Consider the following 27,999-nt stretch of genomic DNA (forward strand, 5'->3'; position numbering starts at 1 on the left):
CACATCGTTAGTGCATTGCATTGTGGTCTTGTTGGAATGCAGATTCTAAAGGCTGTAGTAGATAATAATAGGGTCTGATATTCTGCATTTCCAAAACGCTCCCAATGAAGCCAATGCTGCTAATACCTTTTGAGTAACAAGGCACTAGTCAACTCATTTTGCCCACACACTCAGCCTCCACTCAAGCTTTTTAGTGTCTCCTTGTCCTTAAATATGAACAGACTGCTCAAGTAGCCAGTCTTTTGAGGATGGTCATAAATGTAAAAGAGAGAGACCAAAACAAATTAGCATAAAGAAGAACCCAAAGAAATAGATAAAAGCAGAAAGCAGAAGGAAAATAAAAACACACTGTAATGTCCTAAGAGAAAAGATATTCCTATCCATGAAATAACATCCTCAGGAAGATAGAAGATATTCCTGTCCATGAAACAAGGGTAAAATAATATGGGGAGCGGCCAGTTGGGAAAAAAAGATCTTGGAAATTGAAAATAAGAACACTGAAACTTAAAATGGTTGAAAATAAAGACAAGGAAATATCTCAGAAAAAAATAGAACAACAAAAGCAAACAATGGGTAAAGAATTTCGGATTTCAAGACGAAAAGAGTTCTTGAAATTGGTTACATAACAATGTGAATGTACACTGATGAACTATACACTCAAAAATGATAAAGATGATAAATTTTATGCTATGTATATTTTATTACTATTAAAAATAAAAGATAAAATAAACAAAAATACCCCCAAAAAAGTAAACAGAAAGAAAATAAAAAGACAAATCCAGAAATCTAACTTCTAACTGCAGATCCTTCTCAATTTACAATCAGGTTATGTCTCAAGCAATCCACCATATTGAAAATGCATTCAATACTACATTGCAGAGTATCAGTTATTTACTCTTTGATCATGTCGCAGACTGGAAACTTTGGCTTGCTGCCTCTACCAAGCATATAAGAGAATATCTTATTGCATAACAACAACAACCCAGGAAAAGATCAAAATACAAAATTTGAAGTGCAATTTCTACTAAATGTGTATTCCTTTCACACCATCATAAAGTTAAAAAACTGTACATCAAAAATTGTAAGTCAGGGACCACCTATTATAGGAATTCCAGAAAAAGAAAAAAGAAAATAAGGGAGAAGAAATTATCCAGGAAATAATAATAATTTTTTTACAAACTTCCCCAAAACTGAAGAACACAAGTTTCTATTTTGAATAAGAGTTTGGTACAAAAAAATTGAGAGTCAATATTTTGCAAAGCACAGCATTATAAAATTTCCAACAAATAGCCTAAAGAGAAAATTCTAATGCTTCCAGATACAGGGAAGATGGTACAAACAAAAAATAAGGGATATGAATAGGAATCTGACTTTTTAAGTAACAACTCTGAAAGGTAGAAGAAAATAGAATGATACTTTCAAAATTATAAGTGAAAAGTATTTTCAAACTTGAATCCAGTAACCAGCCCAACTATAAATCAAGTGTTGGAATAAAGATATTGTAAAATATACAAAGATTCTAACAACATATTCCTTACCTCTCATCCTTAGGAAGTTACTAGAGGTGCTTTAGCAAAACAAGGAGGTAAACCAAGAAAGAGGAAGACACAGGATCCAAGAGAAGGGTAAAACCAGTCCAGAACAGTAATAAAGGGAAATCCCAGAATGACAACTGTACCACAGTCTAGATAGCCCTGAATCCAGATGGAAACAAGAAGAAAGAAGATCCTGGGACAATGACTCTATAGGAAAAGTGGAACTTATGTATTTGAGTATATGGAAAATATTGCTAGACTTTTTGACAGAGTCTTAGAGCACTCGCTGTGGTTAGGAGGCAGCTGTAACTATATTGAAAATTGACAAGTGAGAATGAAAAAAAGGTAATGATTAACTAAGAAAAATGAAGGGTTGTATAAGCAAGAAGGCATGGCTGTAGTGCACTTCATGATTCATTGGTAAACAATATTCTCACACAGAATAATTTAAATGCTGATTATTGATTAACCAAAAATTATTACACAATTATGTGATAGAGGTGTGTTCTTATCTATCATGTCAGGAAGTCAACCAATAATCCTTAAAATGAACAAATCAAGAATTTAGACCTGTGGTGGAGCAGTGGATAAAGCATCGACCTGGAATGCTGAGATCACCGGTTCGAAATCCTGGACTTGCCGGGTCAAGGCACACGGGCAAAGCAATTACTGCAAGTTGATGCTACCTGCTCTTCCTCCTGCTTCTCTCTCGACCCTCTCTTTAAAATCAATAAATAAAATCTTTGTACTGGCAGGATAGCGTGATTGGTTAGCGAATCATCTGAAAGCATGGATGATGTGACTGGTTCCATACCCGGTCAGGGCACATACAGGAACAGATTGATGTTTCTGTCTCTCTCTCTCTCCCATCTCTTGCTAAAACAACACATAAAATTTTTTTTTAATTTAGTCATATAAGCATTTATTTAGATCTATAGATCTAATCCGGATGAATATGTGTAAGAGTTGAGGATATTTGCTCTAAAGAGTATAGGTCAGGGAACTGTTTTTTTCATTATCAGCTTTTAGTATACTGTATGTGTATATTTAAAAAATATGTTTATGCATTATTTTAGTTCAATTAACATTAATGTCAAAACATTAGCATGTGATTTGGGGGGATCTGTAATTTCTTGAGGCTTACCCATGGCTGGTAAGTAAGGTACTCTGTTTCAAAGGGATATATGGGCCTTGATGACTGGGGAGGGGAGCAGGGAGAGAACTGTTGTTCATTTTGGGGATCCTAACCACCCCTCCCGCCCAAGCGCGCGTAGCAGAAAATAAATCAAATAAGTTTGTTACATTTTCCCTGGAGAAGGTACACAGGGAGAAGGTGCAGGTGTAGCACAAAAATGAGTTCAGATTCTGCACGCAGATGACTAAGAAGGTATGTGTGGCAGAGGTACTGGAAGGTGAGGGTTTCCGAGGGAAAGATAATCATGTTCAGTCACGTTTCAGCACCCGGAGGCAGCTCCCCAGGCTCAGAATTGGAGACATGACAGGAACTCAAGGAGGCCTATTCATCCAAGTTGTCTTTTAACCTAGATGACTTTTCATTCCTTTCCTTCACTGCCCTTTAAACAATCAGCAGTTATATAATTGAGAGTTTATTTATTGCCTGTTTCCTTTACCAGACTATAAGCTCCACTAGGGCAGGACCTTGTCTATTTCATTTACCACTGTATCCCCGGGACAGAGCAGGAGCCCACTAAAATATTCGTTGGAGAACTATGTTACGGTGCCACTGGGAAGTCATTAGTCTGGCATGAGAAAGAAACACACCAACAAAAAACAAGCTGAGAGCCCTGGCCGGTTGGCTCAGTGGTAGAGCGTCGGCCTGGCGTGCGGAAGTCCCGGTTCGATTCCCGGCCGGAGCACACAGGAGAAGCGCCCATCTGCTTCTCCACCCCTCCCCCTCTCCTTCCTCTCTGTCTCTCTCTTCCCCTCCCGCAGCCGAGGCTCCATTGGAGCAGAGATGGCCCGGGCGCCGGGGATGGCTCCTTGGCCTCTGCCCCAGGCGCTGGAGTGGCTCTGGTCGCGACAGAGCGATGCCCCGGAGGGGCAGAGCATCGCCCCCTGGTGGGCAGAGCGTCGCCCCCTGGTGGGCGTGCCGGGTGGATCTCAGTCGGGCGCATGCGGGAGTCTGTCTCTCCCCATTTCCAGCTTCAGAAAAATACAAAAAAAACAAACAAACAAAAAACAAGCTGAGAGCAAAGAAGCCGGCCGGTAGATAAGGACGAGCCACTTGCGAGGTCTCCGAAATGACAGGACCGGAAGGGTGGAGCTGGACCTCTGGGATAAGCGAGCGGGAGGGACAGGCTGGACCGTGAGACAGGCCTTGGGAAACCACAGCTGCCTGGGAGTCTTACAGGGGATGGACGTGAGACTGTAGGAAACTGGAGACCGGGTAGCGGCATTGCGCATGCGGAAGCGCAGCCTCCGTTTTGTCCCCCGCCCGCCTGCGTGCGCGTGCACGAAGGGTCGGAGCGGAAATGGCGCCGCGGGACCGCGCGTCCGGGCGGCGAGCGGAAGTGGGTGTGAGAGCGGAAGTGGCCGGCTAGAGCCGGGGGCTGGGCGGGGATCGGGCTCGGTGAGGCGGTGGCGGCGGCGGCGGCTCGGCAGGCGGGTTCAGGCTTCTGGGGCCAGGTCGGTCGGGTGGGTGGGTGTCTTCACAGCTAGTGCGTGCGCGAGCCAGTGCTCGCGTCTTCCCTTTCCCCCCCACCCTGGTCCCTCTCCCCCTCTCCCCTAACCTCTACCCCACCCAGCCCCCCTCCTCAGGGGGCAGCAGGGCTGCTCCCTCTGTCCTTCCTTCCCTTACCCACCTTCACCCGCCCTTGTTTCTCCTTCCCCTGCCCGGGGCAGCCGCCGCCATGATCCTGCTGGAGGTGAACAACCGCATCATCGAGGAGACGCTCGCGCTCAAGTTCGAGAACGCGGCTGCCGGGTGAGCGCGCGCCCGGGGCCGGAGGGTGGCAGGGGAGGCAGGATTGACCCCTGCTGATCCCCAGTGTTCAGCACCCCCAGACATGGAGGAGAGAGGTGGAGGACCTGGCCGGGCGTGGGGCTGCCCGGGCGGAGTAGACGTGGGAGGCGATTGGGTGCGGTGGGGTGAGGGGCTGAGATGCGTGGGGAGAGGCTCAGGGGAGGATGCGGAAGCAGGGAGTGGACCGGAGTGCGCGTGCCAAAGGGCAGGAGACCTGTGGACGCGGGGGCAGCTTGGGCCGGAACTCTAGCTGGAGGATCCCGTTGCCCTCCTTAGCGGGCGTGGGACCACTTCCCCCCAGTATCCCCGTCATTGTTCTGAACCCAAAGACAGCCCGTTTGGATCGAGTTGGAAGGAGTTTTCAGGGATTCCCAGGGCTGGGGAAGGAAGAAGATGCAGGCCCACATCTTTACCAGCCTTCTCGCTCCCCACCCCCTGCCCCGGATCCCCGTCTAAAGGTGCAGGAGAAAAGACCGACAGCAGACCCGCTGCCGGAAGAATGTGGTCTCTAGTTTTTCTTCCCTGAACCCTGCTGGGAGTGACACTGTCCGACCTCGTACATATTTCTCAAACAGAGTTGATAGTCCTCCCCTTCCTTATCCACACCCCTTCCTTATCTTCTGAGGTTCTCCTCCTCTTTTCCCCACGCACTAGCCTTTATCTGGTTATCTTTTACGTTCTTGTACCATCCCCCTGGTCTGTGATTTCTTCTGTGGTAATCCTGGCCCAGGTGCACGCTGGAAAGCCTGGAGGGTCTGTGAAGGTCTTAAGTAACTTTTTTTTACGGTTGTCCTTTTCAATGGCGGGCTTAGGACAAATTTTCAAGGCAGCCTTCTGTCAAACACAGCAATCAATGAAGACAGCCTCCTCCCCCAAAGCTGCTTTGCTTTTAAAGCATGAGCCAGGAAATTTCAGCTTCTAGTTTTTGGTGTCCTGTGGTTAGTCTCTTTGCCTCATTTCCCCATCTGCGAGCATGGGGCTTCACATTTTGGTTGCAGAGTTGAGGAAATAAATGCAAACTGTTTCTGGTGAGCTGAGAACTAGTAGGAGGAGGATGGGAGTGGATTTATGGAAGGGAAATTCTAAGTGGCCACATGAAATTGTGGCTTGGAGGCATTTAAAAAAATACTTCTAACCCGCTGCTTAAATTCTATATATTGTGCCTCCTATCTCTTTTATAAGTCCACAGGTTTTATCTGTAAAACATAGCACAACCTTCCTTGAAATAACGCATACAAGGAGCAGCAGCTATTGTTTCTTTCTGTGGGCTGCAGTTGCTTTTTTATACACACACACACACACACTGCTCACAAAAATTAGGGGATATTTTATAGCTTCATATTCATTTTGAAATATCCCCTAAATTTTGTGAGCAGTATATTTTAAGCTAACTTGCTTCTTGTCTTAAGCTGTCACTTACCAGTTCCTTTGCATTTTAAATGTTCAAGCAAATTAGCTCAGTCTTATTTTGGGTGATTGCTATCTACTTTTTGAGCAGTGTAGCACATAAGAGGAAGTCAATTAACTTCTGCATTTTCACAGCTGATCTTAAGTGCATTCTCAAGTCCAGACTAGTAAAGAAATGAAACCTACTCGGTTATAAACTGATCTACAAGATAAATGCCTGCACATTTTCAAGTAGGAGCATGCCTTGTAGTGTCGGAGTCCAGTCACATCTATTTGTGTGCTAATAACTTGTGATTCCAAAATGTGACCCATTATTCAGAGCAACTAACCATATTAGAGGAATTAAAGTAGTCATTCAAGTCTGGAACACATAAGTTAGAACTTCTAGGACGTATAGTATATGTTGTATCAGTGTTGGCTGTTAGGGCAGGGTGGCATGGTTTGGCTTTTCTTCTGGCCTGTCTTCCCTTTGAGATGTGACTTTAAACGAGTGGGCTCAAAATATATACTTCTGAAAAGCACTTTGAAAATCTGAAGAGAAACCATGATGTCTGGCCTACGATGTAGGGCTTTCCTGGGATTGCACATGAAACACCCAGTGGCATCCTGTTTCCAAACTCAAGTGTGAATTTTAAGGCATACCAGTAAGATGAGGCAACAGTGAAGTAGTGTAGTCTTTTTTTTTTTTTTTTTTTAATAATTCCTGTTTTTTTGTTGTTTTAAATTTTTTTGTTTTTAGATTTTATTTATTCATTTTAGAAAGAAGGGACACAGGGAGAGAGAGAGAGAGATGGGGGAGGAGCAGAAAGCATCAACTCCCACATATGCCTTGACCAGGCAAGACAGGGGTTTCAAACCAGCGACCTCAGCATTCCAGGTCGATGCTCTACCCACTGCACCACCACAGGTCAGGCAAAGTAGTGTAGTCTTTATCAAGGTGCATGCCTAAGGCAGAACTTCCAGCAAAGGATAATTAGTGTGATAATCATGAACATTTATGGGATTCTACCAGAGCTCAGCACCAGCAGGAACAGCAAAAGGGGGCCTTTCTGAGAAAGCTTGTTGGCAAAATTAGCTAAGGGGTGAGTTGTTTTGGGTCAAGATCAGAGAAAGACGATAGGAAAGGCAGTAGCTTGGAGGAGAAGCCCTGGAAACTTGAGAGGCTTTGCTTCTGTGAAAACCTGCTGGAGACGTGAGCTCCATCCTGCTTTACTCTTCGCAGAGCAAACCGATTGGGGAAATTATGGTTCAGAGCAATCCTTTCCAAAGCGAATCTTCCAACTCTGTGATGTCCTATTTGATAGCCAGTAGCTTCATGTGGCTAGTTAAGTTTAAATAAGAATTAAAGTGAAATAAATGTAAAATTAAGTTCTTCACACAGTTCTAGTGCTCAGTTGCCACATGTGGCTAAGGAGCTGCTGTATTTGGACAGTGCAGGTAGAAAACATTTCCACTATTTCAGAATGTTCTAATGGACGGCACTCTTCCAGCTACTGAAAATGGCAGCATGAGATAGTCTTAACAGTTCTGTGGCATATGCTTCAGAACCCAGTTGCAGTGACTTTCCTTTTGAGTTTGATATTTTTTTAGTGATCCAGCTCAGATTATCCTGTTGGATCTTCCTGCCTTTGACATCCAACTAAAAGTCTATATTTCCTTCAGATTAAACCAGTTCTGTCTGTCATCTAAACTATTTAAAGAATACATTTGGTCATGACAATATTTTAATTTGGAGGCAGTTTTAACAAAGCCTGAGATTCATTCCAAACAAATTGCTTTTTATTTTTTTTCTGCCACACTCCTGAGAGAGTGGCTTATTGGAATGATTTATATATACTCACAAACTGGTAATTATTGGTAAGTTGTCTTCCTAATAGCCTGCAAACTAAGAAAATGTGACTAATTAAAAAGCTATACTCAGCCCTGCAAATAACCTCATGTGCAGGTCTTGTCACGAGCACTGCCTTTTCATTTAGAAATTCTTACCCAGACCCCCAATTAAAGCAGAATTAATCTGGCCAATTAATTTAATTCTTTTGTTACTGTATACATACCAAGAATCTTTTCAGCCTCAGAAGCTAGGCTGCCCACTTAGCTAGAGAGTCCAAGACTGAGGGGATGCTGTCAGGTGCAAATTGCTGTTGATTTTGAGTGCATGCCGGCTCCATGCCGCAGCGGTGCACATTGTGGGGAGCTGTGGCTCTGAGGGGGAGTGAAGCTCAGTAAGCAAGCAGTGCCAGCTGGGGTGGGCGAGGACTGTGGGAGGAGAAATTTGAGAAAGGAATAAATTAAATCTTGCTGCTACCTTGTTCTCATTCCCAAATCTGCTGCATATGTCCTCAGAGAGACAGACTGGTTTGAAGTGATTTGGAATTAGGACATTGTTGAAGCCTTTAGAAGGAATGGAATGCAGTGGCTGATATACTAAGACAATCTGGTTGGTCCTTTTACAGGTCGTGATAGTGACACACTGCTGCCTGTCCTCTGGTCTCCATGGGACTGCTTTGGACATGAAGCCCCAGAGCTAGTCTGCCAACTGATGACTCCTTCAGGGCAGAGTCTATCACTTAGTCATCTTTTCCCCCCACTGACCTCACTGTAGGTATATGGATGGATGGATGGGTGGGTAGGTAGGTAGATAGTTCAGTAAATCTTTTCTTGAAGTAGTGGGTGAAGCCAGCTAGAATGGTTCTTAGTTATTTAGGAGCTTATCGCTTTTCTGACATTGTGTGAATTGGTTTTTAGATCTTCTCTATATTTTGAGATACGGCTTTAGCACAGAGTATAGGACCACCTCTTGTCTAATACGATCCATTTTTGTAGGGTTTACTCAAAAAACATGATGGAAGCCATATAGAGACTTAAAGAAGAATGATCAAAAACCTTTATAAGATAGCAGAATTCAGTAATTCCTCTAATTCTGCTCATGGAAGAGATAATTAGAAGAGGGACATAAGAACCCCAAGAGAATTGGATACATTTGAGAGTAAAAACTCCAAAATCCTTAATGAGAAAAGAAAATAGGATAATATACACTGCTCACAAAAATTAGGGGATCGGATATTCTGTTTCTTTCAGTTTTTTGTATAGTGCATTTCCACCAATGAAATTAAAAGTTGGTTTTGCATCTCATTTGCATAATTGAACAACTTTCTTTGACTTGTTTGCTTTTCTGATGTTCTTGCTTAATAAAAAGAAATCAAATGCTTCTTTTTTTATTGCTTCATATTCATTTTGAAATATCCCCTAATTTTTGTGAGCAGTATAGTTGCCAGGTTTTTGTTTTTTTTAAATTTTTTTTTTATTCATTTTAGAGAGGAGAGAGAAAGACAGAGAGGGAGAGGGAGAGGAAAGAGAGAAGGTGGGGAGGAGCTGGAAGCATCAACTCCCATATGTGCCTTGACCAGGCAAGCCCAGGGTTTTGAACCGGCGACCTCAGCATTTCCAGGTTGACGCTTTATCCACTGCGCCACCACAGGTCAGGCACCAGGGTTTGTTTGTTTTTATAGACCAATTACTGACATTCTAAAAGCTTCCTTAGGAAAAAAACTATTTTTCTAAAGAGTTTTTTTAATAAATTTTATTTATTTATTTATGTATGTATGTATTTTTTACAGAGACAGAGTGAGTCAGAGAGAGGGATAGACAGGGACAGACAGAAACAGAGAGATGAGAAGCATCAGTCATTAGTTTTTCATTGCGTGTTGCAACACCTTAGTTGTTCATTGATTGCTTTCTCATTTGTGCCTTGACCGCAGGCCTTCAGCAGACCGAGTAACCCCTTGTTGGACCCAGCGACCTTGGGTTCAAGCTGGTAGGCTTTTGCTCAAACCAGATGAGTCTGCGCTAAAGCTGGCGACCTCGGGGTCTCGAACCTGGGTCCTCTGCATCCCAGTCCAATGCTCTATCCACTGCGCCACTCCTGGTCAGGCTCTAAAGAGTTTTAAGAGTAGTTTTTGAAACCCATCTGAATGAATTTATTATGTTTTAGTGTCTTGTGTTGTTCATTCAGTAATCCTGAAGGATTCTTCAGCTGGCTTGTTCTAGGATTCCAGACATTATAACAGAGTGACACCAATAGGGGTTCTGTTTCTCCTTGTACTGCTGATCTGTTGCTGCTTCTGGGAATTACCACAATCCCCAGACCTCTCCCAGCTGTGGCTTTGAAGTCTGGTCTCCTTTGACATCACCTAGAAGAAAAACTAATTTATTGATCACCTTTTGTGAACCAGGCACTTTCCAATGAGCTTGAATATGGCTTCATTTAATTTCAAATGTGCACTTGTAACAGATAGTGGTTCCCATTTATAGTGGAGAAAACTAGGGCTCTTGGGAGTTTTGGGGGAGTAGACATGTACTAAGCGCTGTGCAGGCACACCCAGCACTGGTGATTCCTGACCTTAGTTATGGTATGTCCCACATAGAATGGTACATTTGGGTAAATGGTCTAGCCTCGAGGTCCCACCACCTGACTGCCCTAAGGGCTGTGTGGATCATTATCTCGGCATATCTATAACTTAGTCATAAGACACTGGTTGGGAAACTTTACTGTACACATATCTCAATTAGACGTCATAACAACCTTGTGAGGTGGGTGTTTTCATCTCCATTTTCTACAAAAGGAACCTGAGTAACATAGCCTGCAGTTACATAGCCAGTAGATGATAGAACTTGCATTGAACAGTTAACTCTGAAAGACTTGCTTTTTCTGTGATTAAACTCACCGCCACTATATGAAACTTCAGCAGATGGTATGGAACAAAATATAACTTAACCATTTATCTTTTTTGGCCTGTTAAGGGGAACACTTTTTTCCAGACCAGTCTTACACACTTCTACTCCATGATTTTTTAGATCACAGGAATAAACAACAAACCCCTGGTCTTGGAACTAAGACGATCGTGTTAGGATATTATTTCACACTCAATACAATTTCCTTGTTGGAGCACAGAGTTGTCGGACCTTTAGCTCCCAGATGACTTCTCAGGAAGACTCCTTCGGCTTAATGTTCTCTCTGCAACTTTTCTCTCCTCTGCATCATTTTGTGTGGCCATAAATAGTAAACTAAAATATTAATGGCAGTGATATGACAAATCTTCTCATATCAGGCAGCAAACCATTTAGCATAGATCCTAGCAACTTCTTCGACAGGGGATCTGTGCTCAGGGGACTTTACAAACTAGAGAAGTGTAAAATTTCACTCAAAATGTTTATAGAAAGGTAATTTATTTCTAGTTGATTCTTCTCAGTCTGTTTATGAAGTGGGAGAATGAGGTACTCAGTCCTTCACTGGCTGAGTTACTCTAAAGATTAAAAAAAGAAAGAAAAGGAAAAACCACTTCCTACATGATGCAGTCTGGACTTTTATAAACCCTCCACCCTTCCTGGCACAGCCAGCCTTCTCCAGGAGAATGTGCCTCGGTGCTTCGTCCTGTCCTGCAGCCTCTGAAAATCTCATTCAAATGGGCCATAAGTTAATGTTTGCCCTTTTTCTAGAGGTAAAGAATGCTTGTTGGCTATCCCTTATATTTGTCCTCGGCTAGTTTCAAATGAAAGATCAGAAGCACCTTAAATTTTCATCTAGTTCTATTTATCATATTCTGAACTCATTGCTTCATAAACCCACTTGATGCTTCCATTCAGAGATGCCCAGAGTACGTTTCCTATAATATATGGGTGGCTTTGAAGAAGCAAGGCGAAACTTTGAATGCGATTTGTATGGCTTGATTTTCCAACAGGGCAGACATGCTCTATAAAAGCTAGTTTCCTTGAAAAGTATTGTTTAGCCTCTGCAGCAGCTTTTTTAAAACAGTTATGAACCACATTATATATTCTGTTATTTCCCCGAAACCCTGGAGGGCAACTCAGACTTGGTCCTTTTACAGTTGAGAGAGCAGTGAGATCCTCAGCAAGTTAGACAAGAATAAATGGGAAAATGTGTCTGTCTTGTCTACTGGCCCATAACACAAAGTGTGATCATTTGATTAGTGGTAGCTAGCTGATAAAACAGCTTTCATTTGTTTCCTTCCATTGGGCTTTAAGTAATGGAGAGAGCATATGAAGTAGCTTTTCACTGGGGATTAATTGGCCATTGTTCATAGCTAGGATGTATGTCATGTTTTGTAGGTGATAACTTGGTAGCATTTATCAATCAGAAGTCCATGTATCTACTAGGCTAAGCTGGGAAGCACACAGCAAGTATTAGGCTGTTGCTGCCTTCCTTTTGTATCTGTTTTTTTGTTTTATCTTTAGCAGTTCCATGGGGTAGGTAGGATCACTTTTGTTCTCCCATTTCACAGATGGGTAGATCAGAAAATAAAAATGTGTGGATATTAATTTGTTGGAAAACATCGGATTATAAAGCTACCGTTGGAAAACAGGTGTCTTAACTGTTTTCGGTGGTTTCAGCGTGATGTTTTGTGCTACACTGTCAGCACTAGGAAGTACAGCACTAGAACTACACAACAAAAGCAGGGTAGAACCAGTCAGAGGTGGCTTCATGAAGGAGAGCTGTGGTGCATTGGTGATAGAAGGGGAAGGGGAAAGAGATCTATGAAGACTTACAGATTATCTTTGAAATGAGATAGAACTTTGTTTTGTTTTATGGCCTGAAATCATCCTTTTACTTGAAGTAAATTAAAAGCATCCTGTGTTCTATTTAGCAGTTTTCCTGCTGAATGTACTACCTCCATCACTACTGTCCTGTAGGGGAGGCATTGACCAAAGATGGCATCTTGTGGTTCACATACACAAATGTGTATATCATGGTCTTAAGGAATTCCGAGTTGAAGGTGAGCACCAACCACAACACAGATTCCACATCAGCTGGAAAACAAAAGCTTTATGTGTCCTGCGTTAGTTTTTTATCCTCCACCTTGATTAAACCCCAGAGTTCAGGTGCATGAGAAACTGTTGTGTGTTAAGATTGATACAGAGTGGTCTGATCTTAAGTAGAGCTCAGGAGCCTTTACAAGTCCCCTTGAAGGCAAGCAACAAAACAGTTATCTTAATTCAGGGACTTTTGTTTTACAGAAACAAACCAGAAGCGGTAGAAGTAACATTTGCAGGTGAGTGTCTTTATCTCAAAATTATAAAACAGTGATTTTCGACCAGTGTGCCACAAGACTATAAAACATGCAGTACCTGACCATTTAGTCAGGGGCACTGACCTCTCTTCCCTTAGATTGTCAAGAAAATGACAACAGTCCACACAACAGTAGCTGTCTGGTGTGGATGAATCAAAAGTATACCCCCCTTTTTTCTGATGTGCCACAGAATTTTAATAGTTTATGTGTGCCGTGAGATGGAAAAGGTTGAAAATAGCTTCAAGAGAAAGCACAATATAAAAAATAGAAAACAAAATTGTTCCTAAAACAATCTTTGACATATGAGGTACTACCTCTTAAATGTCAGGTCTTTATGAGGTCTTTAAGAATTTCTTGAACTGTGTACAGTTACCTGCTAAGATCTTAGACATTTGGGTTTAATTTTGTGGTACAAAATAAGATTTTTGAATTTTGAAATACTAAGTTATTATCTTTAAGTAGCCATTATCTCAGTTTGCCTAGAACTAGAATAGTGGGGAAATGTAAAAATGCTAGAGACCTAGTCAGCAAGTCAGAGAGAGATGTTATTGCTTTCTGTTCCCTGTAAAGAATACGTCCTTGCTGTGTGAACTTTGGCGTTATATAACACCCTCTGTAAAATGAGGGTGCTTGACAAGATGGTCTTGGGAGAGCTATGACTTGGCAGCGTGCTCATCCCCAGCCCCTCCTATAGGAATGCTAGCTCTCCCTAAAGAGATAGCACTCAGTACCTCGTTTCAGGGACTACACAGGGTAAGTCCTCTGTCGTTCGGGAGGACAGAAGCCAGAGGGAGAGGGTCTCGTAGATTAGAAGAAATATTTGTGATGTGGTGTCTGGGATTTGGGGGGGTGTCTAAATGAAACAAGATTGGCCATGTGTTGATAATTGCCATATAATGGGAATAGGGGTTTATTACACTGTTGTTGTTCTCATACATGTTTAAAATACATCATAGTAAAAGTTATTTAAAAAAATTTTCCCAGCACCAGGTTGTGGTTAAGGTAAGAACAGCTTTGTAACAGCTTTTAGAAAAGAGCAAGATAGGTACTTAACAATTCCATCCTGGTGTTCGTGCTGAGTGCCCACAGAATTTAAAATAAATGCCATTTTACATTTATGCCTTCTTATAAGGGGGGCTTTCTTGTGGCCTGCAACAGATAGATGTTATTTCCCATTCCCTAGTTAAGCAATCTTATTCACTTTACTCACAGATTTTGATGGGGTCCTCTATCATATTTCAAATCCTAATGGAGACAAAACAAAAGTAATGGTCAGTATTTCTTTGAAATTCTACAAGGAACTTCAGGCACATGGTGCTGATGAGGTAAGTTCCACATCATCTTCCTTGAGACTCTTCCTCCTCACCTTTTATTGACAGCTTACCAATCAGAAGATCCAAGGTGCTGAATCCCTCCCACTGGCCGCTAGTCCACCTAACCAGGGGCTCTTGACTCCCATGTCCCGTAATGATGTAGAAAGGGGTGTTTCCCAAAAGAGGCTGACTCTTGGGCTTGTTTGCTTTTTACTCTGGAAAAATAAAGATGTTCCCTAACCATTGAAAACAAAACCAGCTTTAGGTAAAAAAATGCAGCAAGGTGCATTCTCCTTGACCAGTACCAAATAGCTGTCACAAAAATGAGATGGACTTTATTTCTATAACAGTGTCAAGCAGGTATGTTAATTCTGGCCTGTTTAAAGTTTATAATTGTAATTTTTCATTCAGAAAATTGACACAAATCTTCCCTTTGAATTTTTTGATTTAATCTTCTTTAGAGCTGGCCTCTTTAAGTGTCTCTTCCTCCTATGACTACCTTAGGGGAAATAAGAAAGGAGGTCCCTGCGTTGTGAATCTTGGTGGCCATGCCTTATTCACTGGCTTCTTTCTGTGGTTAAAGTAGCAAGTTTGGTTCCTGTTGAACTATATTTGCTCTGGGGAGAGCCATTTATGGAAGAAAGAAAATGCTATTACACCAGTTTGAGCACATTGTGGTTGAGGCTCAAAGCAGGAAGTATGACTCAGTTCCTGAATCAGTTTTCAAATATCTTTTAGTTTTAACAAGTTAGGTTCTTCTTAATCTGGTGAATAAAGATACAACCATTTCTATGTTCTTTTTGCTCAAGAGTGGTAGCTTTTGAGTATTTAAAACTTATGTAATGAAATGGCTGTTTGCAAAAGAATCTGAACCAAATCTCAGAAATTTTTTGGTTTAAAAACTAAAATTGTATTCTAACCAAACAATACTAAGAGCCATTGGGTAATCACTTCCCTTGGTTGTTCATGTACAGTTGATTTGCCCCATAAATTCAAGAGAAGAGCCAAAACCTTTTCTGATTTGCCTCTTAATTCAGTGCAAGAAGAAATGTTTAGAGTTTGTATTCAGTTATTTTACCTAGAAAAGAAAAGCTTCAGGAGAAAGATCTAGTCATATAAAGTATCAAAAAGATTATATTATATAAAAGACAGTAGCTAATTCCTTTCTTTTTTTTTTTTCTTTTTTTCTTTCTGAAGCTGGAAATGGGGAGAGACAGTCAGACAGACTCCCGCATGCGCCCGACCGGGATCCACCCGGCACGCCCACCAGGGGTGACGCTCTGCCCACCAGGGAGCGATGCTCTGCCCCTCCGGGGCTTCGCTCTGCCGCGACCAGAGCCACTCTAGCGCCTGGGGCAGAGGCCAAGGAGCCATCCCCAGCGCCCGGGCCATCTTTGCTCCAGTGGAGCCTTGGCTGTGGGAGGGGAAGAGAGAGACAGAGAGGAAGGAGGGGGTGGGGGTGGAGAAGCAAATGGGCGCTTCTCCTATGTGCCCTGGCCAGGAATCGAACCCGGGTCCCCCACACGCCAGGCTGACGCTCTACCGCTGAGCCAACCAGCCAGGGCCTAATTTCTTTCTTTACCAGAGACAAGACAGGTAGTTATTAAGGTGGCTGTGCTTTACATTAACCATAGAATAACTAGCTGAAAAGAATTTTTAAACAGTTGAACCGAGAACCAAATTGTGTAATGATTCTCTCTGGGCAGTCCTCTCTATGAAGATCGAGGTGCAATAATCTTGGAAGGAAAGGGAAATGAAGTATTAATTATGCTAGATTTCTTAAATCTCCTCTCCAGTTGTGCTTTCCTTAACAGTGGAACTCCAGGGCACATTGCTATTCTTACAGCCACTGCAAGGGTCAAAGAACCAACCCCACCCACTCAAGTGGGTGGAGTAAGTTAAGTACCTCTCACCGTGTTGGAGCAGAGTGCACAGTAAATGGCTCCCAGGGTTGGTTAAACAGTGACCAGGCTGTGATAACCACAGGAAGCTTGTTACTTTGTCACAGGCCTTTTTCAAGGCAGAAAGCCTATGCCACCAGGGTGGGAAGATCTGATGGGGTGATTGATAGGTTGCCTACACCCAACTCCTGGTGTAAGGTTGGAAGAGTGGGCGAAAGCTAAAAGGTGAATTATAGTTAAAAGTGCAAGTGAAGTAAACAGGAGCATTGCTGGTTTGGCCAAGGGGAGGGAGCAGAAGAGTTGAACATGGTATGAATTTGGCTCCAAAAACCTCTTAGATCTCAGAAGATTAATTTAGTAAGCTTGGAGTTAAACTAAACCTTAGAAGCCATGGTTTCTCCCACATCTGATTTCCCCTTCTTCCAAATACAGGTAGGCAGAGTACAGAATGGTAGCTTAGGGGCAGTGTGCCAGTAAAATTCTTACAGGATGTGCATGTTACTTTTTCCCCCCAAGCTTTTTAGAAGAAATGGCAGATAAGATACCTGAAAGATCAGAACTCTCAGCCACCTATAAACTCTATAACCTTGAACTCTCCCTTTCAGTTCCTCTTCTGTGAAAGAGATACCTCACAGTGGTCTATGGTCACCAAATAGGAACTATATGTGGCATTATTTATCTTTTACCTTTATTCAAACATATGTGATCACTGATTTCATGCTTTGAGGTCCACTCTATTATCCAAGTTTTGCAGTTGGAGAATTTCTTACTGCTAAAGGAAATGATTATGTGGAATATTAAAGAATACTTAAGAATGGAGGCACAGAGAACCTCGCTATGTGATCATTTTTTCAAATGGGACATGAAATATATGATTTGCTACTGATTTTTTTTAATATCTGGAGAGTACATTGAAAACGTTGGTACTCACAGCTACCTATTGCGTGTCCCTTTGTGCGGGTACGTGGCACTGAGACCACAGCAGTGAGCAGGGCAGGGTGCCTGCTCGCATGGCGCTCAACTCCCGCTGCCTGTGTTTGCAGTGGTTTTCTCTGCCTAGTGGAATTGTTTAAAACGTGCAGCTAGAACTTCTATAATTAAAACGAGAGTCAGTACATTTGTTCACTTTTTTTTTTTTTTTTTCTTTTTTCCATTTTTTCTGAAACTGGAAACAGGGAGAGACAGTCAGACAGACTCCCGCATGCGCCCGACCGGGATCCACCCGGCACGCCCACCAGGGGCGACGCTCTGCCCACCAGGGGGCGATGCTCTGCCCATCCTGGGCGTCGCCATATTGCGACCAGAGCCACTCTAGCGCCTGAGGCGGAGGCCACAGAGCCATCCCCAGCGCCCGGGCCATCTTTGCTCCAATGGAGCCTCGGCTGCGGGAGGGGAAGAGAGAGACAGAGAGGAAAGCGCGGCGGAGGGGTGGGGAAGCAAATGGGCGCTTCTCCTATGTGCCCTGGCCGGGAATCGAACCCGGGTCCTCCGCACGCTAGGCCGACGCTCTACCGCTGAGCCAACTGGCCAGGGCTGTTCACTTTTAATTTGTTAATTTGCCGTACATTAAGTGCCCTTTTTTGGTATCCCAGAAAATGTAAGATGACCATTAGTGTGTGTGTGGTGAAATAGTATTAGAAATTGGATTCTCGGAGACTAAAATCTACAAATGAAACACTATTTTACTATTGATGTTGTTAGTATATTGGCCTTAGTTTTACCTTCTTGTGGAATAGTATTGACACCTTCCCTCCCTACTGAGAATAATAACCATGTCTGTATTTTGCCTGTTAACATAGAAAAACTACAGATGACCAAAAGGGTTATTAAGTTCTAGTGACTTTAATTTACCCTTTTCTGTCTCCAAATAGCTGCCTTTTTTGTGCTTAATGTGTCCCATATAATGTTAAGTCAGAACTATTCTTCCCAAAATAAAAAGTTTGTTTCTTAAGCTGTCAGCCTAGGAGCAGTTTCCACCAGGTCAGACAGTCCAGCTAGCACAGAAAAAAAATGGGAAGATGTAATAAAATGCTTTTATCATTTATTCCAAAAAGCTGGCAGGTGGCCAGCGGCAGAAAGCATTGGTTTGACCCACTAGTATAAATAACTAGCTAAGATTCAATAACTCATTCTTTTGCCTTAAAAAGCTGGTAATGAACTAAATAATTTTAAAGCGTATGAAAAAAGCAGGCTAACTGGAATCAGTTCCCAGCCATTCTGGTTTATCTGTTCATTCACCTGGGGTAGTGATTTGGCCTGTACTTACTTAATAACTGACATCGTCTAAACTCACTTGGCATGTGCAGTTTATGATCTGGAGGAGAACAGAGAATATATAAAGGGTGTGACCAGGTCTTAAAAAAGTAAAGGATGAGCCTTGATTGAAAAACAGATCCTAGACTAAGCATTGGGCTTTCATCTCCATTCTGTGAGTCACTTGCTTAGTAATTCAGGTAAATCTGCCTCCCGCTCTGTGTAGCCAGTGTCCCATCCACCAAACGAAAGGAAGAATGCTGGCTTAGGAGAAGCTTGGCAAGTTCAATGCTTTAAAAGTAATGAAATTATCATGGCCTTTGGATTAACATACTTGTTTTTGTGTTTTCTAGTTACTAAAGAGAGTGTACGGCAGTTTCTTGGTAAATCCAGAATCAGGTATGTAGTAATGTTCATGACTGAAATGACTAGGAAGAGGCCTGTCCTGTTTGTAGTATGCTTTTCCCCACCGATTTAAGAGAGACGGGGGAGGGGGGGGGCATCAGCTCATTGTTCCACTTAGTTGTTTCATTTAGTTGTGTACTCATGGTTGCTTCTCATATGTGCCCTGACCAGGGAGCAAAGCCACAACTTCAGTGTGCCAGGACAATGTTCTATCCACTGACCCTCCTGGCCAGGGCCTGTAATATGCTTTTTATAGCCAAAGGGTTTTGGTCACCTATTTACAAATATTTCTGCATGAGTCCAGTTCCCACTTCAATTTTCTCCATAAAAAATAGCTTTTAAGGGGCTTTTGCAGTAGTATGCAGTGTAGTGTACAGAATTGATGTGTTTTTACTATTTAAAGCCACCAGTTGACTTTTCCTTAATCTTTTAGCAGAACCACCTTTGATTGTGGTGATTAAGATGCCTTTTGAGGCCTGACCTGTGGTGGCGCAGTGCATAATGCAGTGACCTGGAACTCTGAGGTCGCTGGTTCGAAACCCTGGGCTTGCCCAGTCAAGGCACATATGGGAGTGGATGCTTCCTGCTCCTCCCCCTTCTCTCTCCCTCTCCCTCTCCTTCTCCCTCTCCGTCTTTCCCTCCCTCTCCCTCCCCCCTCCCTCTCTCCCCTCTGAAAATGAATTAAAAAAATTAAAAGATGCCTTTTGAGAAGACTTAAGCAAATACTGATTCCCACCCCAAACCCTAATAACACCTTTTTCTGTACACTGCACATTTGGAGAATGAAAAGGAATATTCACAACCATTCTTGTATTTTCAAGTAATAAAAATGGCCAGAGGAATTAAAAAGCACCATGGCCACCCTTGATTAGAATAACTGTGTTATATATACTGCTTCAAAGGGATTTTAAAGTGGAAAAAAACTAAAGAATATTCTCATCCCTATAATTAAATGATAGTCTCAAATTCTGAGGCGTTTAACTGGGCCACAAAGGACAAAATAGTAAGACCATTTCAGCATAATATTTGTTACTCAAATATTGTTGCTGTGGTACTTTGATTAACACATTGTTTTAAGAGCAAAGATGTGTCTGTCTCTTTCTTTTAACAGCAGTTACTTCTGCTAGCTTAGTTCCTCCTTTTTTAAAGCGAGGCCCTGCCTCACACCCCTATTAGGATATTTTCCCTGTCTCCTATATGTTGCTCTGGAAACAAAATATCAAATACAGAAAGGTGCCTTTGGAATGTAACTTGGTACCAGGAATATTTGTTCATGGGAGCTTTGACTACAGTCTATAAAGAAGACTGCATGAAATGCATTATTCCCCAAAGTGACGGTACCAATGTATAGCAGAAATAAAAACCAAAAGGTAAATAACACAGGAGGTTTTAAGAGGAATAAGCAATTTCAGAAAGAACAGAACTAAAACAAATCGTGTAGGAACTCTTGGTCATGCTTATCACAGGTCAGATCCTAAATCTATCAGAACAACCAGAACACCAAGAGCTCCTATTTTCTCCCTGGGCCTTTCTTCCACTTCCTGCTAAAACAGCCACTCAGCCAGGTTGCAGACTTTGTGTTCACTACAAGTGCAAAGCATGTGAAAATAGTGTTCTCTTTCTCTTTTCCTAGGAGTTTATCTGGGCAAGTTTGGAAAACTCAGCAAGCCATACTAGATTTTTTTTTTACTTTTCTTCATCCTCAGTATGTTTTTTTCATCATCTCAGAAGCCTTACTTAAAGTCTGACTTGAGCAATAGTTTTACTTAGTTTGTTTTATTTGGCTTCTTAAAACTAGCAAACCTCAGCTTTAAATATTTTCTTCTTTTTATCTAATCTTGTACTCAGTTATTTGGTTTTCAGGTCCCTAAAATGGAATGATGCTTGAGATTATTTAATATTGGAGGGCCAAAAATGTGCTAAGCACTGTCTATCACAGAGATTTAGATAGCCCATGCTCTCAGTGAGGATAGACTCAACAAAAACCACAGACCTCAGGAGCGCTTTGGGGGGAAATTAAATCGTAACAAACTACTGTAAAAAGGGTTAAGGTACTGGGCAATGTGAAGTCCATGCAGTTTCTGGTAAAAGTATTTCCATCAATTGCCTAGAATATGAAATGATTCTTGGTGATGTACAGTTTTGCAAAATCATCGATAGGCTTTTAGGCGCGTATTAATAATTTCCTTGTATGATCAAGTGTGCCGGCCTTGTTTGCTGGGATTTGTGCACAATGTGCTGTGAAGAGCCAGGATAGTGTAGTGGTCAGCAGTCTTGGGTTTCAGTCCTATTCTGCTCCACTTATTGATGACTCACTATGTTCCAGACACTTTAAAGACTGCACTTTCTCATAAGTCTCCCAGTAGTTTCCCCCATCTCACCACCACCACCCCCTTTTCTCTAAGAAGATGCAGCAATTATAGAGGTTAGGCAATTTGTCCAAGGTCATAAAATTGGCACGGCCAGGATTTGGATCCACTTTTCAGCTTAAAATAGAGTTGCCTCTACTCTGTCGTACTGCGTTTTCCATGGCACTTTGCCTATTTAAACCTCTTTTCCCCTTGAAATTATGATAACCATTTCTAACCTGTGTGCTTCAAAGAATTCTTATGGAGATCAAATGAAGTGAAATATTTAAAAACACTTGGAAAATGTTACAGTGTGTACAAATAAAAGCAACTAGAGACATAGCATTTCTAGATTTATCCATGTCCTGCCTCTTTCCACAAAGGATTTACAATGGCACATAAGGCAGCGTATTTTATTATCAAAAAGCTATCCAGCTTGTTGATACTTGGCACATTAAACTTTAGAGAGAAAGGTTACTCCTTATAGGTTGATAGCCTATCCAGTCTGCTTCCCCCTGTGTCTGGAACACATTTCTAATCAAAATTCCCAGAGTATGACTTTCTCCCGTTCCTTATTTGTAATCATTATCGATAGTGATTTGTTTTTGTCTAGCATTTGTTAATTAGCTATATATATTTACAGTGATGTTATGAGAATTGAGATTTTATTTTACCTCATTTGTCCTGTGAGGTAGATGGGAATGGACAGCATTCTACCAGGGTTAAAAGTATAATTACTGAGACAAAATAAAATGTCATTAGAACTTGGAAAGATTTTTTTTGTTTTTTTAATATAACTGCTGGGTGTTTTTTCTCCTCCAGGATACAATGTCTCTTTGCTATACGACCTTGAAAATCTAAATCTGCCTGCATCCAAGGATTCTATTGTGCATCAGGCTGGCATGTTGAAACGAAATTGTTTTGCCTCAGTCTTTGAGAAATACTTCCAGTTCCAAGAAGAGGGCAAGGAAGGCGAGAACAGGGCAGTTATCCATTATAGGGATGATGAGACCATGTGAGTATAGAATTTGGTCCTGAGGCCTGGGTGTGGCTGTTACATACTGGAAGCCAGACAGCTAGGTCAGCCTTATCTGTTGTGTGAATACCCCGAAAGTGTCTTTCTCGTAAATTCTTTAAGCTAGGATGTATTATCGGGGAGGTGGGGTGCCATTTCCCTAGTCTCCAGATACTGAAAGTTGGCAAAAGGTGAAAAGAAAACGCAATGCTTTTCCCGAAGGCACCACTGTACTGAGTCCCCTCAGTCATCTAGCCTGGGTAATCTGGAGGCCAAGGGTCACCATAGGTTCTGTGTTACTGCAACTCTTGGATCATCTTTGTACTGTCAGTCTCGTAGTATATAAAGAAATGCGGTTGAGAGAATTACTAACCCTGGAGCCATTTCATACTCTATAGGCCAGTGGTTTTCAACCTTATCACACTTGGGGACCACTAAGGCAGAAATCAGCCTGGGCATCAGTGAATTTGACTAAGATCATTGGGTCTGTGATCTTCATACTCAGAGTGGTTAACTCATTGGTGGACTGGCACAAAATTCTGACAGGCCAGTCTGTGGACCAGCAGTTGAAAAACATTGTTTTGTTTGTTTGTTTGTTTTAATTTATTTATATATTGTGTTTACATAGATTCTAATGTCTCCCTGAACGCATCCCCACTCCCCCATATTCCCCTCAACATCTCCCTTACCCAGCTCCCAACAGCTCCCTCCCAAAAAACACTGTTATAGGCAAAGTTAGTATATCTACTTTGGTGATTTTCATCTTCTGCCGCTCTTAGGCCATGCATTTATTATATGGACTTTGTTGGCCATAACTACTTAGTCTCGTTGTGCACACATTGTTTTATGAATTAAGAGATTTATGACTTTATACTCCCACTTCACTTGTAGATCAAATTCTTAACAAAACCCTGTTCTGGTTCTTTACTTACTGTCCTGGGTTTTGTTCCCCTTAGGTATGTTGAGTCTAAAAAGGACAGAGTCACAGTAGTCTTCAGCACAGTGTTTAAGGATGACGACGATGTGGTCATTGGAAAGGTGTTCATGCAGGTATGGAGCGGACATCTTGGGGGGAAACCACACATGGTGATTTGTCCCTTGGTGCCAAACCCACCATAAGCATAGAAAAGAGGACTAGCAGTTCTGTTGATGCTGGAACTTGTTGAAGATTTCAACAGCCCCCACCAAACTCACTGAATGTTTTCTTTTTCTCAGTGGTTTTAGCCTTTGCAGGACTGGACTGGAGAGTGGTTTGAGTATTAAACATACTAATAGTGTGACTAAAATATTAATCATCCTTCCTGCCATGGGGATCTTTGATTTAAATCTTGGTTATGTTTTCTGTCCTCTTGTGTTCCTCAGATTCTGGTAAGGTCTGCTCTTGATTTCATTCAGTCTTAACGTCTTTGCAGAATGGAGTCTATAGAAAATTGTTAAGTAGTAGGTAATGCATTAATAGGGTAGAGTTGTTGAATTGATAGTAAAGAGAACTGGCCAGAGTTGGACCTAAGTCACCATAGAGTGCCTCCTTCACAAGACGCTCCTCTACTGTGAAGGGCAAAGGGGTGTAGCAGGCCGTTTGGTAACTGGATTTCCGGTGCAGTTGGACCCACTCTGATACAGTACACCTGTTGTGACTTTGTCACACTATCTGCTAACCAGTTGCTGGCTCTAGGACAGGAGAGCTCGATGGTGAAGTGGTATCCAGGCTGGTTTCTTCTGAGATGGCTCAGCATTCAAAATCTAGCACAATGTTTAAGTTTAAAAGAAGAAAAATGTTGTATGTCCTGTTCCTTAGCAGGGTGATGGGATTTAAGAATTCTGGGATAATCCTTTTTGCCAGATAGAATTGAAAGATAGTTGTGCTTAATGTAGTGAGGATAGTTGAGTAAGTGGCTAGGGAAATCTTCAAAAGTGATCGCATCGCCTCAATTTGATCCATCTGTCATGGCCTTTTGGGTTTAGGCTAATGAATCAGAAACTCTAATTTTGGAGTCTGCAAAAAAAATGGAGTATTGATACTCCCAGCATTTGGGAATACTAAACTTTACGAGAGAGAGAGTGTTTGTGCGCATAGATATAGAGAGAGAGACATATCTTGGGTCCAGAATGTAAGCCTCTGGACAGGCACTTCATCAGTTCTTATGCAGAACTGACTGAGGAATTAAATGCAGTAGCTCAGAAATTGGGGTAAATCCAGACTGACGAACTAATTTTAAAAGCTATGAAGTATATTTTTAGATTTGGCTAGGTTTTTTTACCAATCTTGTTCCATTTTATTCCAGGCGTCATCTTAGCTTATTTTTGTACTTTAAACAGATTTTATCTTGGAGAGGACTGGAGATTTGTTCCCTGGGAGAATTTTATGTATTCTTTTTGTGTGTATGAGTGTAAACTCCTCCCTCAGTACATGTGGTAGGGGACTTGTCGAAAAGGGAGAACAGTCTGCACTTTTGCACTGACGGTATCTGCAGTCAGCGACCAGCCGGGCTCCATGCAGGCACACACGGTGTCTGGAATGTGAAAGGGCTGTGCTCAGGAAGCCATCTGCCCTGCCTCCCCCTCCAGACTCAAAGACTGGGGTAACTTCTTTGAAATGACCATAGAAACCTAAACTGACTTTGCTGGATTTCTTTCCTCAAAATAAGTCATTTGAGCACTTCCCTGGGCCTAGTTATTTTAAAGTTCTAGGAGAAAGGAGAACAAATGATGCCTGGCAGAGAATGTTGTGACCTGGGACACTGAAGTCCTTCGTGGTCACTAGTCTGCTTGCTGTGGGCCTTTGTGGGTTTTCCCGTGCTAACATGCACGTCCAGCCTGGTCAGAACACAATTCCTGCTTTTGTCATTTGACAGACTCTGCGGGATGCTTACTGCCTGTAGAAAAAAGACAGGGAGTTTCCATTCCCATTCACACAATTGGTTGTAGTGCTTGGCTTTGATGCCTTATCTTATAGACATGCAAGCTGACGTGTGCTTGCACGGAGAGAGTCTGGTGGGTATCATCGTTTTACTGCTTAGCCCGTGGGAACCAGTAAGAAGTTGGAACATGGTAAACTAGAATTTTTCTATGCTATTAGATCGTAAAGTCAGTAACTCAGAAAAGTTCAGTTGGAACCACTGGTTTCTTTATATTTAGGGACAAGACACAAGCAGTCTGCCTCTTTAGGGAGTTGTAAAGATGTTATCTTGGGGACCCTTGCTGCCTGTTTACATGGGTGGTTCTAGCTGTAGGATATCTTCCTGACCTGAGAACAGAGTCAAAGTCAGTCATTTTGGTAGTTATTGCCGAGCTCTTCCCCACAGAGGTGGTGCTATTTTCCCTCCCACCTGGACTGGATTACCAGAGTGTACTGTCACACCTTTAGATTTCTGCCAGTCTCATAGGTTAACAGGGGTATCTGTGTTCTCATGTGAGCAAGGTCAAAGCATCTTCCATGTTAGTGTTTGGTTGTTTTCTTTCTTGTGAGATGTCTCTTTATGTTCTTGACCCATTTTTCAGTTGGATTGTTGATCTTTTTAATTTCTTTATATACTAGGGAGATTAACCATTTGTCTGTGATAAGAGTTGCACTTTTTCCCCCAGTTTGTCATTAGACTTTGTAGGCTTTTTCCCCCATTCAGCAATAGTTTATACATAGATAAACTAGTCAGTCTTCTCTTTATGGCTTTCTTGATTTTTAGTCATAGTTAGAAACTCCTTCTATACTTCAAAGTTATAAAGAAATTGACCTGTTTATTTTTCTAGAATTTTTACAGTTTTATTCTACACATAAACCTTTTTATTACCTATGTTTGGAGTTTTTCCTGGTATATGACATGAAAGATGGACCCTTCCATTCATCTATCCATGGCTACGGACTGGGTCCAGTCACAATTATTTAAAAGCCCATGTGTGTATTACTGATTCAAGGTGTTACCTGTATCATATACTAAATTTCTGTAGATATTGGGATTTATTCTGAACTTCTATAATGAATTATGCTGTGATAGAAGAGAGAGATAGTGTTGTGGTGCTCAAGACATCCATCCTAGTTAGAGGGAGAAAAAATAAGCAGTGTTGCTGATATATACGTAACAAAGGCACTAATGAAACTATTTGGGTTGGTTGGTACGTGGGTTGATTGGCGGGTTGCTTAGTTTATAAGTGTCATGCTTAGTTTATAAGTGTCACTTAAGGGGGGGTGCCATAGAAAAAGACCTGAGATTTGCTAAAGGGCAGTCCCAAATCAGAAGTACTGTATATTTGTTACACAAGTCATAAGTGTATTATTTTCTATATATACAGAACTGATGAAATGGTAATAAGTTACCTCAGATTTATAAATACCCCATCTGGATGCAAATGGCATATGTGTAAGTGAACTGGAGCCTTCAAGAAGCTTACTAAACATACAAAAATGCTGGCATACAATTATTATCTGTTCTGTTTTTTTCCCCTGGGGCTGAAGAGTAAAATCAACAGGAGTTAGAAAACTTCCCAACCCCTTTGCAGAATAAAAGGTGTTTTCTAGAGATGGGCAATCTTAGGAGTTTGCTTTAGGAATTTCCATTTTGAATGATCTTGATTCCCTCCCTGCCTCTCCAAATTTTTTTCTTTGGAGGACAGAATTCCAGAGGGGGCTAGGTTGATTTCTTTTCCATCAACAGAGATCCCAGACTAGACATCAGAACTCCTCAAGTATTATCATTCCTTTGCTGTAAATTTGCTAGAAGCTTGCTTGTTGATCTATGTATATTATTCTTACCTACAAGTGGAAACATAGTTTTCGCTCCTTACTCTACAATGTATGACACTAGTCAGCTAAGATAGAAGGGCATTCCTTCATTCAGCAATTGTGTGCTAGCCATCCTCTTTGAAGGATGGGAATAACTGGAGACGAATGAAGCAGAATCCTTGGCTTCAGGAACTCACGACCTGATAGGGAAGCCAGCTGCATTAAAGAATAGTGCCGTATCCGAGTAGAGGTTTTGTAGAGAAGACACGGGAATCCCATGGAAAGAGCCGCCAGCTGCCTTAGCCTGCTGGAGATGGTGTTATAAAAGAGGTCGTATTTGAGCGCAGAAGATCAGCTGTTTATACATGCATTTAGTGCTCATAAAACTCAAAGGCCTTGGCAAGCCCTTGGTTCTATTCCTCTGCCATCATCAGTGAATTTGGATCGTCTGGTCTTGCTGGCATTGCTGGAAAATCTAGTTCAGCTCTTGCAGGTCTGGGTTGAGACATGGATGCCTCGTATCACTTATCTGTTTACACAAGAATGTATGGATTGGAAAAGCTTGCCATCTGAATATTGAAACAGAGAAAGAATGAGTGGTTGTCATATCCTCGGTCATTTTGCTATAGTGTGATGAGGATGGGTGGGTTCATTTTGTTAAAGGGATTAGCTCTTAGGCAGCATGGTGGCTATTTAGTTCAGGGCCATTCAAGAGCCAGCAGTAAATATCAGACTTTCATTTCTCATGACATACGATCCTCTTGTCTAAATGAACATTAAGACAACTCAGCTTCTTGAACTCCGCTGTCTTCTGTCCCTAAGAAGAGCTTGAATCTGGTCTAAAGTTCTGAGTGATGAATTCTGAATAGTAATAGGATCTAAGATATTTCAGTGAACCAAGACTTGTGTTAACACCCGGAGTCCAGAGAGAGTGTGGTATTCATGAGACTGGAAGACGTGGAGATGAGGGTGAGGGGCATGATGAATAATTGGTCAGCTCATCGGGCTTTATATGCAAAGATAAAAGGAGTTAAGTT

The 27,999-nt window shown here is 42.0% G+C and overlaps 1 protein-coding gene across 2 annotated transcripts in view; it reads left to right on the plus strand.

Annotated features, from left to right (window-relative positions):
* Positions 1-4,040: 4,040 nt before the first annotated feature.
* Positions 4,041-27,999, plus strand: part of ARPC2 (actin related protein 2/3 complex subunit 2) — a 30,063-nt gene continuing 6,104 nt past the window's right edge. Inside the window, exons 1-7 of one of the 2 annotated variants that reach the window (XM_066346652.1) lie at positions 4,041-4,181; positions 4,398-4,479; positions 12,958-12,992; positions 14,223-14,335; positions 18,831-18,876; positions 22,053-22,245; positions 23,202-23,295. In XM_066346652.1, the coding sequence (XP_066202749.1) occupies positions 4,406-4,479; positions 12,958-12,992; positions 14,223-14,335; positions 18,831-18,876; positions 22,053-22,245; positions 23,202-23,295 (555 nt within the window). In that variant the 5' untranslated portion in view covers positions 4,041-4,181; positions 4,398-4,405. Of the gene's footprint in view, positions 4,182-4,397; positions 4,480-12,587; positions 12,717-12,957; positions 12,993-14,222; positions 14,336-18,830; positions 18,877-22,052; positions 22,246-23,201; positions 23,296-27,999 lie in introns of those variants that run through there. The other variant, XM_066346653.1, reaches the window with a different exon arrangement.

Source organism: Saccopteryx leptura, chromosome 7 (assembly GCF_036850995.1).
Source record: "Saccopteryx leptura isolate mSacLep1 chromosome 7, mSacLep1_pri_phased_curated, whole genome shotgun sequence".
Lineage (NCBI taxonomy): Eukaryota > Metazoa > Chordata > Mammalia > Chiroptera > Emballonuridae > Saccopteryx > Saccopteryx leptura.